The 16,819-nt window shown below is 43.7% G+C and overlaps 2 protein-coding genes across 5 annotated transcripts in view; one reads left to right on the forward strand and one right to left on the reverse strand.

Moving 5' to 3' along the window:
• The window catches only part of ERICH6B (glutamate rich 6B), a 66,119-nt gene extending 55,566 nt beyond the window's left edge, over positions 1 to 10,553 (forward strand). The window contains exons 13-14 of the mRNA XM_030544853.1: positions 8,617 to 8,845; positions 10,329 to 10,553. Coding sequence (XP_030400713.1) covers positions 8,617 to 8,845; positions 10,329 to 10,553 — 454 coding nt within the window. The remainder of the gene's footprint in view (positions 1 to 8,616; positions 8,846 to 10,328) is intronic.
• Positions 10,554 to 12,763: 2,210 nt separating this feature from the next.
• COG3 (component of oligomeric golgi complex 3) overlaps positions 12,764 to 16,819 on the reverse strand; it is a 47,676-nt gene continuing 43,620 nt past the window's right edge. For all 4 annotated transcript variants that reach the window (XM_030565405.1, XM_030565415.1, XM_030565394.1 and 1 more), the window contains 2 exons: positions 16,429 to 16,527; positions 12,764 to 15,017 (listed from right to left, as the gene is read on the reverse strand). In XM_030565405.1, coding sequence (XP_030421265.1) covers positions 14,988 to 15,017; positions 16,429 to 16,527 — 129 coding nt within the window. In that variant the 3' untranslated portion in view covers positions 12,764 to 14,987. The remainder of the gene's footprint in view (positions 15,018 to 16,428; positions 16,528 to 16,819) is intronic.

The raw sequence follows: 16,819 nt of genomic DNA on the forward strand, positions 1-16,819 counted from the left end.
AGTGTGTGCTGATTTAAATTTTACAAGTCCTCTCTGTGTTGAAACTAATTATTGGATACATTAAATGTCTTACTGGATATTACAAATCATTGCAAATAGCTTTTGTAATAACACGTCCATAAAGGCCACTACACTCCCAGTATTTGTCTCCAGACACATTGCTCTTTCATCCATCATGAAGCAGTATGATTTTTACAACACTCTAACACAGCAATTCCTAGCAGCAGTAAAATACCACTGACCCCTTAGACTTGAACCTCTGTTTTCCACCTCTCTCTCCTGCTGTCTTTCCATTACTCCTTTGTCTCTCTGGTCTGGAAATGCCTGTGCATTCATTTTAAGAACACAATGGTGGCTCCTCTTGTTTTCAGAAGTATTCCAGCCATTTGTTTCCCTTATTTCATTCCTTCTCTCAGCCTACAGTTGTGATTATAGACCATGTTCCCTCATTTTTAATGTTTTCACCAGCTGGAGTCAGATCACACCACCTACACTTGTTCATATTCCGATGGCAATTGGGCCACAGCAGTAATCATGGATCCGAAAGAGAAATATTATAGTGCAGCAGCAAATAGCAAGTCCCAGAGGGAAGCAAGCATCATAGTCACAATCCTATTTTCACCATGAGAATGAGATTATGGAAATGCACTGTTGCTGAGTAATCTTAGCATTTCAGATTACTTAACCATGTGCTTCTCCTTCCATAATCACAACTAACAGTGCACTTAGTTGATCTGCCTCTGCCTTTCTTCAGTTCTTTAAGTTAACACATAATCACTCCAGGTTTCTTTTGGGATTGGTACAAGTTTTTTGGGAGGAACATTAGGGTCAAGATCTTGAGTTGGTGTAAATGGTGTAGCTGATTTACACTAGTCAAGGACCTGCTCCTTGATTTATAGCTGTACTGTTGTGAGAGGGGATACTGGTGCTTCACTTTAGAGAAATTAAGGGCTATATAGAATAAAAAGACGGTTACTCACCTTTGTAACTGTTGTTCTTCGAGTTGTGTTGCTCATATCCATTCCAGTTAGGTGTGCACGCACCGCGTGCACGTTTGTCGGAGAAACTTTTACCCTAGCAACACTCGGCGGGTGGCTGGGCGCCCCCTGGAGTGGCACTGCTATGGCGCCGGATATATACCCCAGCCGACCTGGCCACCCTTCAGTTCCTTCTTGCCGGCTACTCCGACAGTGGGGAAGGAGGGTGGGGTTGGAATGGATATGAGCAACACATCTCAAAGAACAACAGTTACAAAGGTGAGTAACTGTCTTTTCTTCTTCGAGTGATTGCTCATATCCATTCCAGTCAGGTGATTCCCAAGCCTTACCTAGGCGGAGGGGTCTGAGTGAGATGTGGCAGTATGCAGAAACGCTGCGACAAAGGCTGCATCATCTCTAGATTGCTGGACCAGTGCGTAGTGCGAGGTGAAGGTGTGGACCAGGTCGCTGCACGGCATATCTCCTGGATAGGCACGCGCGCCAGGAAGGCGGCTGATGACGCTTGAGCTCTGGTAGAGTGCGCTGTAAGGTGGCCCAAAGGGACATGAGCTAGGTCATAGCATGTGCAGATGTATGCAGTCACCCAGGAGGAGATCCTCTGGGAGAAGACTGGCAGACCTTTTATCCGTTCCGCGACCGCCACGAACAGTTGGGGAGACTTCCGGAACGGCTTCGTCCGCTCAATATAGAAAGCGAGTGCCCTGCGTACATCTAAGGAGTGTAGCTGCTGCTCTCGCCGAGAAGAGTGGGGCTTCAGAAAGAAGACCGGGAGGAAGATGTCCTGGTTGGTATGGAAGGCAGACACAACCTTAGGGAGAAATGCCGGATGAGGTCACAGTTGTAACTTGTCTTTATGAAAAACAGTGTAAGGCGGGTCCACCGTGAGTGCTCTCAGCTCAGAGACCCGCCTGGCCAATGTAATGACCACCAGGAACACTGTATTCCACGATAGGTACAGGAGCGAGCAAGTCGCTAGCGGCTCAAATGGCGGGAGCATGAGCCTGGTTAGGACCAAATTGAGATCCCAGGTAGGGGCAGGGCGACGTACGGGGGGATAGAGGAGCTCTAGGCCCTTAATGAACCGAGAGACCAAGGGGTGGGAGAACACGGAGTGACCACCCTCGCCTGGCCAGAAAGTGGATATAGCCGCTAAGTGCACCTTCAGAGAGGATGTCGCCAGGCCCTGTTGCTTAAGGTACCAGAGGTAGTCTAGGACCATGGGAATCGAGGCCTCCGAAGGAGTAACGCCTTGAGCTGCACACCAGCAAGAGAAGCGTTTCCACTTCGCCAAATACGTGGAGCGGGTGGAAGGCTTCTTGCTGCTGAGGAGAATATGCTGAACCGGAGCGGAACAGCACAACTCTGCTGTGTTTAGCCATGCAGAAGCCACGCCGTGAGGTGGAGGGCTCGCAGGTCTGGGTGACGAAGCCTGCCGTGGTCTTGTGTGATCAGGTCTGGGAGGAGGGGGAGGGAAACTGGGGTGTCCATGGACAGATCTAGCAGGGTGGTGTACCAGTGCTGTCTGGGCCACACAGGCGCAATCAGGATCAGATGCGCTTTGTCCCTGCGGAGCTTTAATAAGACCTTGTGCACCAGAGGCAACGGAGGGAAGGCATACAGCAGGTGGTGCCTCCAAGACAGGAGGAATGCGTCTGTGATCGACCCCGGAGAGAGACCCTGAAAGGAGCAGAACTCCTGGCACTTCCTGTTCAAGCGGGAGGCGAACAGATCTATGAGGGGAAATCCCCACCTCTGGAAGATCGAATGGATGACGTCAGGTCTTATTGACCATTTGTGACATAGGAAGGACTGGCTGAGCCGATCCGCCAGAGCTTTCTGGACCCCCGGCAGGAAGGATGCCACTAGGTCTATCAAGTGGGCTATATAGAAGTCCCAGAGTCGAATGGCCTCTTGACACAGGGGAGACAAGCGGGTCCCCCCCGTTTGTTGATGTAGTACATGGCCGTTGTGTTGTCCGTGAATACAGAAACACAATGGCAGTGAAGATGTTGCTGGAATGCCTGGCACACAAGGCAGACTGCTCTCAACTCCCGGACGTTTATGTGGAGTGTCAGCTCCTGGGATGACCAGAGGCCCTGGGTACGCAGGTGACCTAGATGGGCCCCCCAACCGAGGGATGACTCATCCGTCATTAAGGTCATCGACGGCGGCTGTGGATGGAACGGCATCCCTGCACATACCAGGGATGGAGTTAGCCACCAATCGAGGGAGCAGAGGGGGCTGGGGGGAACTGTCACCAGGACGTCTATAGGGTCCCTGCCCGGGCGGAAGACCAAATGGAGCCACGTTTGAAAGGGTCGCATGCGGAGTCTGGCATACTTAGTCACATAAGTACATGCGGCCATATGCCCCAGGAGGCCGAGGCAGGTGCGAGCTGAGGTGATTGGGGAGGCCTGTAAACCTCATATGATCGATACGATCGCTTTGAAGCAGGGCTGAGACAAGCAGGCCCTGGCTTGAGTGGAGTCCAGCGTTGCCCCTATGAAGTCCAGCCTTTGTTTGGGGACCAGAGTGGATTTCTTGGTGTTGAGGAGTAGGCACAACCGGGAGAATAGGTCCGTGATTATGCCGACATACTGCCGGACCTGAATTTGAGAGGTCCCCTTGATGAGCCAGTCATCCAGATATGGGAACACATGTATCTGTTGCCGGCGGAGGTGGGTGGCGACGACGGCCATGCACTTCGTGAACACCCTCGGGGCCATGGAGAGGCCAAAGGGGAGGACTGTGAATTGGAAGTGCTGGTGGTTGGCCATAAAGCAAAGGTACTTCCTGTGCGGTGGAAAGATGGCAATGTGGAAGTACGCATCCTTCATGTCGAGGGCGGCATACCAGTCTCCAGGATCCAGGGATGGGATAATCGTTCCCAGGGACACCATGCAGAACTTCAACTTGAGCATCCATTTGTTGAGTCCGCGCAGGTCTAGGATAGGTCTGATGCCTCCCTTGGACTTGGGAATCAGAAAATAGCGGGAGTAAAACCCCTTCCCCCTCTCGTCTAAAGGTACCTCCTCTATAGCTCCCGCAGCGAGGAGAGACTGGACCTCTTGTAGGACTTGCTCGTGAGAGGGGTCCCTGAAGAGGGACCGGGATGGGGGGCAGGAGGGCGGGGATGAAGCAAATTGGAGGTGGTATCCTTGCTTCACTGTGCGTAGAACCCAAAGATCCAAAGTCAATTGGGACCATGCCGGGAGGAAGTAGGAGAGACGGTTGGAGAAAAGAGGGGAAGGATCCTGTCCTGAGGCTGGTACGCCGTCCCCAGGCGCACCTTCAAAAGTTGGACTTAGGGCCCGGTGGTGCTTTAGAGGGCCCGTGGTTTTGGGCCCCCTGGGGACTGGACTGGCGTCTGCGGCCACCCCGCCCGCGCCTTCCACTGAGGTCCTGCCTCTGCCAAGGCATAAAGTACGGGCAGTGTGTTTGGGGTCTGAGGGGTCTACCCTGGGTTACGGGGGTATGCATTCCCAACGAGCGCACGATGAACTATTATCCTTCAGGCTCTGCAGCCTGGGATCAGTCTTCTCCAAGAACAAACCCTTGCCATCAAAGGGTAGGTCCTGGATGGTGTACTGCAGCTCAGGAGGCAGGTTAGAGACCTGGAGCCAGGAGATACGCCTCATGGTGATGCCCAAGGCCAAAGTTCTGGTCGCTGAGTCGGCCGCGTCTAGGGAGGAAGGAAGGAAAGTTTCTCCGACGAACGTCCGACGAACATGCACGCGGCGCGTACACACCTAACTGGAATGCATATGAGCAATCACTCGAAGAACTACTACTATTACGGTACATATTTTTAAAAAACCCTTGGTTTCAAAATAAAACTAACTCACTTTTGTGCCATCTAATTTTAACATAGACCAGTTCAAACATGTCTTCAATTTGTGCTCCAGAGCAGCTTAGCTGGGATGTATTATTGTTTTTGCATTTCTTTTAATACTTGACACACAGTGTAACATGGCTGCTGAGCCATTCACCGGCCACTGCTGTTCTGGTCAGTTTTGTGTAGCAGTGAGGTAAGAACCAATTTCTTTATATTTAAACTAGACAAATTCAGACTGGCATATAGGCTAAATTATAAAAACTATCCAAACTCCTTATTGGGGGGCCATTTATCAGCTCTCGGAGCAATCTCCCTGATTCTCTCTCTGCCAGCATTGTATCTCATGAATTTGTGCTGATTTTCTATTTCATTTCAGCTGTCTTTATCCAGCAAGTCAGCTCTCTCATATACACACAAAAATACAGAGAACATGTATTAAGTTTTAATTGAAATGCTGCACATGTATAAGGTACAAATACATTCTGATTTGTTTGGCAATGAAGAAGAAATGATCAGAGAGAGATACAAAGATGTAGGTGCTAACTTGCATGACTTGATTCTACAACTACTCAGGTCAATGATTTCACTAGCTCGGGAACAGAGCCTTTTAACATATAGGTAAAAAAGTAATGAAAATATGAGGCCATCAACTGTTGTCATTTACACAGAGGCAACCTTATAGTTGCAAGGGGGTAGGCATTGCCAGTGGAAATGATGGCAGAGTTTGAGCCACAGCATCAGCATTGAGCAAGTGAGGTGAGTTACATTAAAGCAAGGAGAACCCAGCGGCACAGCCTCAATTCACATTCATTTCTCCTCGTCCAAGCTGTCAGGATACAGTGTTTGCTCCAAGGGCTTCAGCCCCAGGTGTGCACCCTGTAACCAAGGCTGAAGGCTTTGGGCTTTGGCTTTGACCCTAGGCAGCAAGCCTAATGCCGGCCCTGGCGACCCCATTAAAGCGGGGTCACGGCCCACAGTTTGAGTACAGCTCTTCTAGCCATAGAGTGAAATCCAATGAACCTTTGGACTCTCACTGTAACAAAAGTGTGTCAAACAGCATGTTCTAGACAGCATCAGGGCCTGTTTGGGGGACCCTGAAAGGGTTTTCTCTTTGATTCCACTATGAGAAGAAATGGCTAGGGCAGGGGTGGCCAACCTGAGCCGGAGAAGGAGCCAGCATTTACCAATGTACATTGCCAAAGAGCCACAGTAATATGTCAGCAGCCCCCCATCAGTTCCCCACCCCGTCTCCCAGTGCCTCTGGCAGCCCTACCAGTCAGCTCCTCCCATCCCTTCCTGCATCTCCTGATAGCTGTTTTGTGGCATGCAGGAGGCTCTGGGGGAGGAGCAAGGGCATGGAAGGCTCAGGAGAGGGGGCGGGAAGGGGTGGAGTGGGAGCAGGGCCTAAGCCATGAGCACCCCCCCCCCCCGCACACACACATTGGAAAGTTGGCAGCTGTAGTTCCAGCCCTGGAGTCGGTGCCTATACAAGGAGCCGCACATTAAACTTCTGAAGACCTGCATATGGCTCCGGCGCCACAGGTTGGCCACTCCTGAACTAGGGCCTGACATCACCATTCAGAATGGAAAACAGGTCACAAAGCACTATGGGCCGAAACGGCTTGCACTGCTAAGCCAAACCAGAATATATGAACCCCACCCTGCCCATCCCACACAGGACCTTCTCAGCATTCCTGCTGAATAAACACAGCAGAATGAAATACAGTCCTGGGCACAGGAGCAGAACTAGGCCGAGATGCCACTTACACCCTTAAAATAGGGCTTATGTGGTGCATCAACCTAGTGCAGCTGGCCCTCTGCTCTGGGGTGACCATCACCCACCAGGGCATGTAATGTAGCAACACAGCACACAGAATTAGTGCCTAACCACTCACTGTCAAAGTGGCTATACTTAAACTCTCAGGAACAGCTGCATGGGGAGTGCCGTTTTACTCTGTTAGTGGGAATTAGGAAACAAAAAGCATCATGAAAATCATTTTCTGGGTGTGTGTCAGCCCACAAAGTAAGAAAAGGAATTAAGTTCCACTCAGATAGGTAGTTTTTCATGTAACTGTATGTACCATGTGCTCATCCCCATAATATGTGAGTGCCTCACACTTACGATCAAAACACAGTAGAAAGACCCTCTTAAGGCCTCTTACGGCCTAGTCCAGTTTCTTTTCCTACGGGCAGCTGGAGTGGGCAATTGTGATGCTACTTTAATAGATTTTTGGGGAGTAAGTGTGTGACATTGCCACTCAGCTTTGGCATTTGCGATGTTCAGTTAAATAATCCCCTTTTGAGGCCATTGAAAATTATACTCAGAAAACGGATGTTGAAGAACAGCAGGTGAGAGATGGCCTTCTGCTTGGAAGTGGTTAATCTTATAGCCAGAAATGCTTCCGAGAGGCTATGTAGGGACATTCTTCTTCCACAGCTAGCCATAAGCACCCATTGGGAGCAGCATATATGCACCTACCCTGCTCCAACTGCTTTTAGAAGTATTCCAGTTATCTCTGTTGCATTTTGGATACCGACAGTCAGGAGTTCAATGGTAAGTGTGTATATTGAGGGGCAAAGACTGCAGCCCAGCTCCGTGCCACTTTGTAAAAGAAAAGTACCAAAGGGATACATACGAATGGTGAGAGCTCCCTTAGCTCAGGAATATAGATCAGAGGTGGGAAACACTTGTACAGTTTTAGCATCAAATACTTGCTCAGCAGTGGGAGATGCACCATACACACTGGCTTCCCCTTAATTTGACAGGCCACACCCATGAAGTGTCTGACGGCTGTAAAATAGCTATTTGCCTAGGATGAAGCCGGTATGGTCTAAGTGAATCAAGTGGACGTCAGTTAAGTTGGATCAGATGGAATGGGGTCAAAAAAAAGCTCATCAGCCACACTCTGGGGCCGATTTTCAAGAACTTGACTCCCATTCAGGTAGCAGATGAAGAGCCCTGCAGGTTGAGCACTGAACTTTTTTTAAAACCTGGCCATAAGTATTATCACAGAAGCTAGGGTCTTTTGAAACTCTGGCTGCAACTGTGGGATAGAGCCCTTGAATATCTGTTTCCTAGAGCCCCATCCACCTTTCCCACTTCCCCTTCATTATGGAAACTGGGATAAGTAGGGCTGGTCAGGAACATACCAAAACTGTTTGAGGGAATAGGTCATTTTCAACAAATTTCGGGGTTTAAAAATTTTTTTGAAAACTTGTTTTGAAATTGTCTAAACATCCCATTTTGACATTTCTAAACAAAAGTCCATTTTGTTTTCAATCTGAACCAACCTTTCCTTTAGAAATTTAAGCTAATTATACTAACAATTTTAATAAAAAAGTCAAAGTTGAAACCAAACTTTACGATTGACCTGACCAGATTTGATTTATTCTTTTTCTGATGGTCAGTTCCCAAGAACTTTTGAGTGTGGCTTTTCATCCTGATTGACACTGGGAACATTTTTTCAAAAAGCTAAAAAAATGTTCCTAGGATGAGAAAACCATTTCCTACTCAGCTCTGTTTACAAGCGCATCCATCACTTGATAGGGTGTAAATGATGCTTTTGTGTTTGGCTGAGTTCACAAACAAAACATGCTTGGCGTGATTCTGATCGCATTCATACTGCAGAACATCAGAAGAAATTACGCTGATGGCAACAATTATACCAGTGAGAGGAGAATGGGTCCTAAGAGGCCAAAGAGAGACATTCTTCATTATATATATTCCCTATATTCCCCAGGCAGTGTGCGCTTTTGTCTTCTTAACTCAGACTTTTTCTCTAGGCTGAATCTGGATCGCCTCACTGGCTCCTACTTTGATAAGAAAGGAAGAAGACAGAAGCACTGGAGTTGGCATGACTTCAGCCATCATGTTCATGCGCCTCCTTTCCAGCCCATCTGCATTAAACTAAACATTTATATCAGGATTAAAATTGTAGCTCAGGAGCAAATTTACTTATCATTTACTAAACAACAAAACTGCATCCATTTCAACATGGGGGCAAGGCTAAAGGTAAGTTCTCAGGATTAAGCATCAGCACTACAAATCCATTTCCTATTCACCAATTAATAGGACTAAATTGTCCCAATGGACAGGGCATTAACTTCTTCATAGAAATGCCTTTCGACTGAGATGTGACATTTTCTGGAGTCCTGTTAGTGTCCTTTGTTAAAAATCCTTACTGGCTATTTAGAAAGTTTATTCCACATCTGCAATTGCTGCTGAATAGAGCAAGCTGAAAATTGTATATTGGAGCATTTTTCTGACAGAAAATGCTGTTTTGGCAAAATTGAAACTTCCTACAGGACTGATTCTGATGAAATTTCAATTCAGAAAAGAAATAAAAAGCATTTTGATAAAGGTTAAGACATTCCATTTTAACATTTTCAGAACAGAATGTTTTGATCTTGTTTCAAAATTACTTTCATTTTGAAATGTATTATAGAAAATAAGTCAATTGAAACAAAAGTTTTGATTTTCTCTAAACAAAATGTTTCAATTACCCTGGAACTAATCCCTCCCCTCCTCCGAAATCCTGTTTTGCAGGAAACTTAAATGGTTTTTGTTCCAATTCAGAACTAATCCTGTGAAATGGAAATTCTGGTTCCTGCCCAGCTAGCTCTCCTGCTGAACTTGGCTTAATAATAGGGTAGTGAACTTGCAGGCATACATGTATATATCAGGGCCCTCTGCTGGATGAAAACAGAACTACTCAGCTCTTTACCATTGTTCCTATATTGCAAGCAGCTATGGAAATCTCTTAGCTCAAGTGGCGGGGCTCCTGCGGCTTTGAAGAGAGAAGATCCAAGTTCACGCCCATAAACAGTAAGCTGGAGACCACAAGTCCCAAGACTTATCTTCAGCTGCTGTATTGTTTACAGCACAGCTGAAAGTTCCACTACACAACCTCCCCACACATCTTTTTAAAAATTTAGCTTGTGGGAGAAAGACAAATTGGAGATGGAAAGATTAGTTCCACCTATGTTCACTCAACTTTACTCAGTTCCTGTTTGAAGGACCCAGGGACACTGTTGGTGCTTCCTTAGACTTTTAATGAGGTTTACTTGGCTTTGTAGAAATTACTCCAGAATGTGACATCCAATAAAATCAAAATGGGTTTCTTGTGGCATGCCTAGATAACAAGGGTGTCTCAGAACGATGCATTGTGGGGTTATTTTCGGTGAACAAAAGATGCACCAGGAGGATTTCACAGTAAACAAGTGTGAAAAGTTTAATTGACTTTCTATGGCAAATAACTCCTATCTCCCTTGGGCTACTAGAGACACAGCTTCAAGGTGTATTTAACTATTTTAGGTTTTCCCGTTTACAGGTGAAGATTTAATATGGTTTAAATAAAAGCTCACTGTAAACACTTTGCATAGACTGATAGTGCAGCATTTTCTGATATTCTGCAATGGGATTATAAGTATTAATCATGCAGCCTTTTCGGTTGACTCAGAAGACTAAGTTCTCTTTATGTTGGCTTTTTTTGCAGTTGAAAGACACAGCCACACTCCACTTACTTAAACCAGCAGAAAACCAACTGGGGCTACTCCTGCACTCCAAAAGCATTCAGATCAACAGCCTCCTAGCCAAAATGAAGAAAGTATTACAAGACTTGCAGCGCACACCATTAAACAAAATTCAGGCACTGCCTCTTGTTCTAGCACAGCTGCGTAAACTGCTGAAATGGAGAGGTAGAAAGACTCTTGCCCAGTAGACACTCTGGGTGTTGCAAAGTTAGATTTCCCTCTAGTCAAGTAAGGTTATGTGAGCAGTTCATGGTGAAAAAAAAATAAAACTCATTTTCAAGCATGTCCTAAGTGTTTAGCTGTATTCCAATGTAGAGCATCTATGGCAGTAAACAGCACATTTGAAAATATGCAGTGGATTGTATATTCCTATGGATAGACCAAAACATGTGCACTTGTTTGATAGAATGAGAAGGTGGTTCTTGTAAGTAGGAGAAAGGACAATAGGGTAACCTTAAGTTTGGCGGGAGTCTATGTTAAACAGTGCCTGTTGCGTGACCCAGTGAGCATGCCTTGCCCAACATTTCTGCCCACAAATTCATTGTGGGACGAATAAGCAGCATGTGTATACTGCAACAAAACACCCCCCTTGGTTACTAAAGGGGAAGGGTATGAATATGAATGAAAGAAAAAGACTGTGGACGAAGAGCCTTGTGTGGTATGAACTCTCTCCAATTCTTATCACAGTGATCATCCCAGAGGGTTAACACAGTGAAGTAGCCTGAGCGACAAGGGTTGGTGTTGAACAAGCCTCCACCTGTGTCTGTCAGTGAGACAGGGTGAAGAGAACGGGGCTCTGCCACAGATCCTAACCAAAACGACAAGTTAATCAAAGAAATGGAGCTAAGAATTTTTTTCCTCTCTGAACTGGTTTTCTTAAATGAAACAGTTGGACACCACTATTATTTCAGCCTGTCCTTGTAAGTCACTCTCACAAGTCTTCATGATTCTTTTGCTCTTCTCTGAAAACCCTTCAGTTTGTCTACAATTTTCTTGAAGTGCCCAGACCTGAATGGAGTATATTCTAGGAGTGGTCTGACTGGTACTGAATGAAAAGGGACTATATGTTCACTGCTCTCCATAACATATGGTCTCTGTGCATATAGCCTAAGCATTTTTCCCCCCTACCATTTCACAGAACCAACTCATACCTAATTCACTATTATCAAACTTGGGCCTCTATGTTACTGCATGCCAGATTTCTCTCCCCTTGAATACCTGGGTTTCATATTTCCCCCAGCTACAGTAGCTTGCACTTTAACAAGTTCAGATTCATTTTATTATTTCCTGATGATATTTCTACCTCTCTAGGTCCCTTTATTAGTCATCACTACTTCTTCAGTCTTCCAGCTAGCTTTCCATCCACATGGCAGCACTCATAACCAAACCAATTTCAATTTGTTTTTCCAACTAAAATTTCAAGATGCTATCAAATGATGTACCAGATTTCAGATCGTAGATGTACTTCATTCACTAGTTTAGTAAATGTATTAAAAGGCGATCATGTTCACGTGGCATGACGTTCTTTATAAACTCATTCTGCTTATTCTTTGTGGCTGTTATAAATGTTTACATCCAGTGTAACTAGGAAGGCATGACGTTACAGAATTTTAGAAACTTCGAAAAAAAATTACTTATCTAATGAATATTCCTTCCATAAACTGAGTGTGTTCTGAAGTGTTTTATATTGTCCCCACATCGTTCCTCCTGTTTGAAACTTCTTGGCTTGGACACAAAGGGAGCCCCTACGATTTTCACTATTGTATTAGCAATTGGGATGGATGTGGAAACTGGACCGAGACTCAAAACAAATCAATAATAATGTCCAAAAGACTTCTTTGGGTGCCATATAGTTATTCACTCAATTTAGTTTTGAATGGTATAATTCAAACAGGTGTTAGGACCCTGCCTCTTCATTATATTGTGTGTGTTCAGGAGAGTGATTAGGAAACAACTGCTATGAGGCACCACCATAGGCGTGACAATGAAACCACTTGAATTCTACAAATGCGATTAGAGAAAACAGGTTTTTTTAAAAAATAGTGAATTCAAATGCCACTGTCAAAGCCAAGGGATAAATGGGAAGTTTATATTGCCATTACAAGGAAAAAACCACAACATTCTGGGAGGAACATTCCTACAGGACTGAACACCAGAAGAACAACACATTCAATACGTAACGACGAAGGATAGACAGATGAACCAGCAAGTAACTAGGCAACAAGCAAAGTCATCATATAAAACCAGGGCTGAATAATATTGGTGCGTTCTGCCATCAGCTCCCAAGTTTACTCTTAGCTAAAGCCAATTAGTTAAAATATTACAACCTTGGTGTCTTCCCTATAATAAAATTGCAGTGAAGAGACCATTTAGTCACACAAGATCCTTCATGAGTAAAGAAAATACAAATTTACTTTTATTATGACTATAAAGAGATGAATTCAACACAATTAGCTGCACACTCAGTACTCTGTGATGCATCTGTCTGTGCCAGATAAAGCCAGTGCTCTTACTGCTAACAACAAAATAGATCTTGTCTTTCTTAATGAAGCACCGTACATGCCTGCAGGATATTTATTGGTTTGCCATTACAGTTATCTTGTCAGACAAGTCTCAAATACACACAAAGCTTTACTCAGGGACGGAAATAGGAAGCAAAATTTTTATTTTAAAAAAACATTAAAAACAGCAAATGTCTAGTCAGATCATATAAAGCACTTTAAATTAATCTTTTGAAATTATTTACACTATTATATATGTAAATATCGGAAACTGTACATGTTTAAACAAATCTTCATTTAGCAAACAGGCTGAATAAACTGATTGCTCTTGGAATCTTTTAAATCAGCTGTGCTAGAGCTCTGAGTATTTTAGAAGTGAAAAGATTCAAAACACAAGACTAATGTAATATTTTACCCTTCAGACCATTTCTGTACAATTAATTCAGCCATAACTCCGTACAGCACTCATGCACTCTTTTGTAAAACACTATAAAAAGACCAAATGTACATATATTACAAGGCATTGGACATTATTTTACAGCCTATGTTCTTGAATAGGTAAAGGGAAGGGATATGTTCTCTTCCTTGTTAGTTCCTTAGTTAATTTCAAAAAGTTACATGAGATCCTGTAAGTACCATTTTCATACCCCAGAGTGTCTGCTATAATGCTGCTCATGGTGGCTTTAAAACTTGCCATTTTAGTATCCAGTCAAGCTGATCTGTAACAGCAAAACTGTTAAATCAAGTTATCAAAAATATGTCAAATTTCTACAACATGCAAGCTAGAGAATAAGTAAAAATCTGCCATTTAAGTCGCTATCTTGCCTTCCATATATCTATACAATAAGGTCAGTAAAGACACTCTAAAGCCATTTTCAGTGTTTCATTCAGTTTATGGACAAGTGTTTAAGCACTTAACCTTCTGAAATGGAACATGGCAACGTTGTGTATCAATCATTCATTGCACACTGACCATAATCAGATGTTACACATATGCATAGCTTACTGATCAGCAGGTACTTCTCTCATGACCCTAACTTACAAAGGTACTTTTGTATTCACTCATGATCACTTCTCTTTACACATCTTTACTCCATCGCACCAGTACTGCACAAGTTCCACAGTCACTACTTTGCCACAAGGAGCTGCTCTTCGAGCCCCTTTCCCTGGCCTACAGCATCTTAGCACTCACTTCTGACAATGCGGCAGCACTGCTCAACCTTAAATCAGAAAAAACCCCTTAACCCGAAACCTTAAGTACCTGAAAACTTTAATGCTAAGCTTCACCTTTGCCATAAAGCCTTTAGTACATGGGTAGTTCCCCATCACAAATATTAACAATTATATTGCACAGCTTTCCACTGCAAACCCCACATATTCATTTCATAACATGGTCAGAACTCTTTAAAGATTCTTCACTTAGAGCACTCCAGAATAACAGAGTACAAGTGTCAGTGCTAACTTCTACTAATCATTACAGGGCACCCAAAATACATGGCGTCAAATATTGCAGAACGTTCTGAAATTCAAGGGAAACAAGACAGTTTTCACAAACTAATATACTTTGAACTATGTTCTTCAAATGTATTGTGGACTAAAAGGATTCTTCGAAGGGTTGAGAAAAATGAGTGTGCCTGTCAAAACGAAGTTGCAGCAACATTTGACACTCAGATCACCACCCCATTCAAACACAGTGCACACTGACTTTTTTCAACTTTGATTTCCTGTCATTTATCTTCAGTGTGTGTCATGAAATTGCTAGTTCTTTTACTGCACACACATCTTCTCCATAAAAGGAAAAGAGGTGAGGTCTTAAATATATTTAAGTCTTAGCATTTCAATCTGAGACATGTTTACAGCTGATGGCAAGGCAGAAACTGAGCTTGGATAAAAATCTTCAGCGAGTTTGTTCCCTTAAGTTTTAGGAAAGAAAAAACTGCCATACAATGTGTAGAACTCAATTCTTCTGTAAATCAGTATTAAGCAGCCCGGGGAGTATTAAAGCTGATGCCTTGACAGATCCCAGTGTAAATCCTTTATTTACTTCTGGCATATGATTGCATGTCCCCTTCACTGCCTGGCATACCACTGAGATTTACCTCAAATGGCCTGACTGTTGGCCTATTTAGACAGTGACAAAAGTAGGTTCACCTGAAAGGCAAAATGAAATACACGTTAGCTATTGTGTTGTTACCATTATTCAAGGTCAGGAGCAGACTTATGCTGTTTGAGCATCTAAACAAACATTCTACAAATCTCCAAGGATTTAGAGGAACCAAGAGAACAATTATAAGAATATTGGTCAAAATGTGCAATCACCAGTTCTAGCTAAGTTGCGTACTAAGAGTCCATAATCAATGACTTGACAAACTAGCTCTTTCAGCTGTTACAATCTATTGTACCAACACAGCTTCTAATAAAACCGAGGGGAGGAATAGCTCAGTGGTTTGAGCATTGGCCTGTTAAATCCAGGGTTATGAGTTCAATTCTTGAGGGGGCCATTTAGGGATCTGAGGCAAAAATCTGTCTGGGGATTGGTGCTGCTTTGAGCAGGGGGTTGGACTAGGTGACCTCCTGAGGTCCCTTCCAACCCTAATATTCTATGATCCGCATGCAATTTTAAAAGGAATTTATGTGCAGTAGCCATCTGATAGATAATTAAGTAAATTTAAAATAGCCAAGAGGCACATTCTGAATCATTTACATTATTAATAACCCAGAAAACTTTAGCTTACATAAACCAGAAGGGGGAGAATAAGAGAGATCCAAAATACTGGTGCACCATTGACCCTCACTAAAAGAACAGAAATCTGACTACTATGGGAAAAATTCACCTTATCCCAGTAGATTATTCCTGCTCCATCTTCAGAGGAAGTTAATATTCTTCTCCCACTTCATTTTCCCTATCAAAATACCTTGTGGGGAAATTCCTCCTGTCCACATATTTGATTAACAGTTTAATACTGTGTGAACAAGAATCACCAGTTGATCCCCTATACTCAAGATACCACGGACATCCAATACATTTTTTTTTAAAGCTATGGGATCACTAAGAGTGTGGCTTATGCAGGGTCTCCTGGTGCAGAGTTCCTTACACTGACTATCTTTGAGGATAAACGCCCTCCTTAAACCTAAAATTCTGTTTAAGTTTCCATGATTAGCCACATTTTTCCAGTTGTTCGTTAGTTCAAATGGATCCTTGCAATTCCTTCAGAATTTTTACACACCGAGCACATCTGATCACTTCTCCAAAGAGGAAAGGTGTCCGAAGCGGGTGTAGTTCACCAGAACAGTCCTTGCCATGACCTTGTACTATAAAATCCCAACGCTGCATGTCTTAATCACTAATCTCAGTTTTAAAACAGTTCAACAGATACTTGTAAAAACTAAACAACTGCATTTGCTCAGGGTTTAGCGTTCAAATTAATTCTGGATTTTCAAAGAATCAGAAAAGAGGAATATGAATAAATATTAGGCAAAATGGACAAGCAGGTTAATTAAAAAGTGTGAGCTAGTCATGCGAAAATGAGTAATCTGTAAAATAAGGAGCTTCACTTTATACCTGTTCCATTGAAGGACAAGCTATGATCTGGAGATCTTCACTGCTAAATTCTTCCTTTAACAAAGCATGGAGTTTCTGGAACACGTGCTGAATATTAGTCTTTATAAAGGAAATAAAAATATTTAGTGTTGGAATATCACAAGATTTGTCTCAAATATGAAACAAACTGAACATCCTGTGTATCAAACAGCCTCTGAAGTGAATAGAGAAGTGTGTGTGGTAGAACTCTGTGCTCTTAAGTGTGGTTCTCCTCTAAAAAGTAACTCTAAAAACAGCATGGAGAGGTTTCCTTGTCTATTATATGACTACTCCAGATCATATGTACTATGTTAACAATTAAAAGATTGGGGGGGCGGGGGGTTCTTAACACTTAGCCTTGTATACTTAACCT

The sequence above is a fragment of the Gopherus evgoodei genome, chromosome 1, assembly GCF_007399415.2.
Source record: "Gopherus evgoodei ecotype Sinaloan lineage chromosome 1, rGopEvg1_v1.p, whole genome shotgun sequence".
Taxonomy (NCBI): Eukaryota; Metazoa; Chordata; order Testudines; family Testudinidae; genus Gopherus; species Gopherus evgoodei.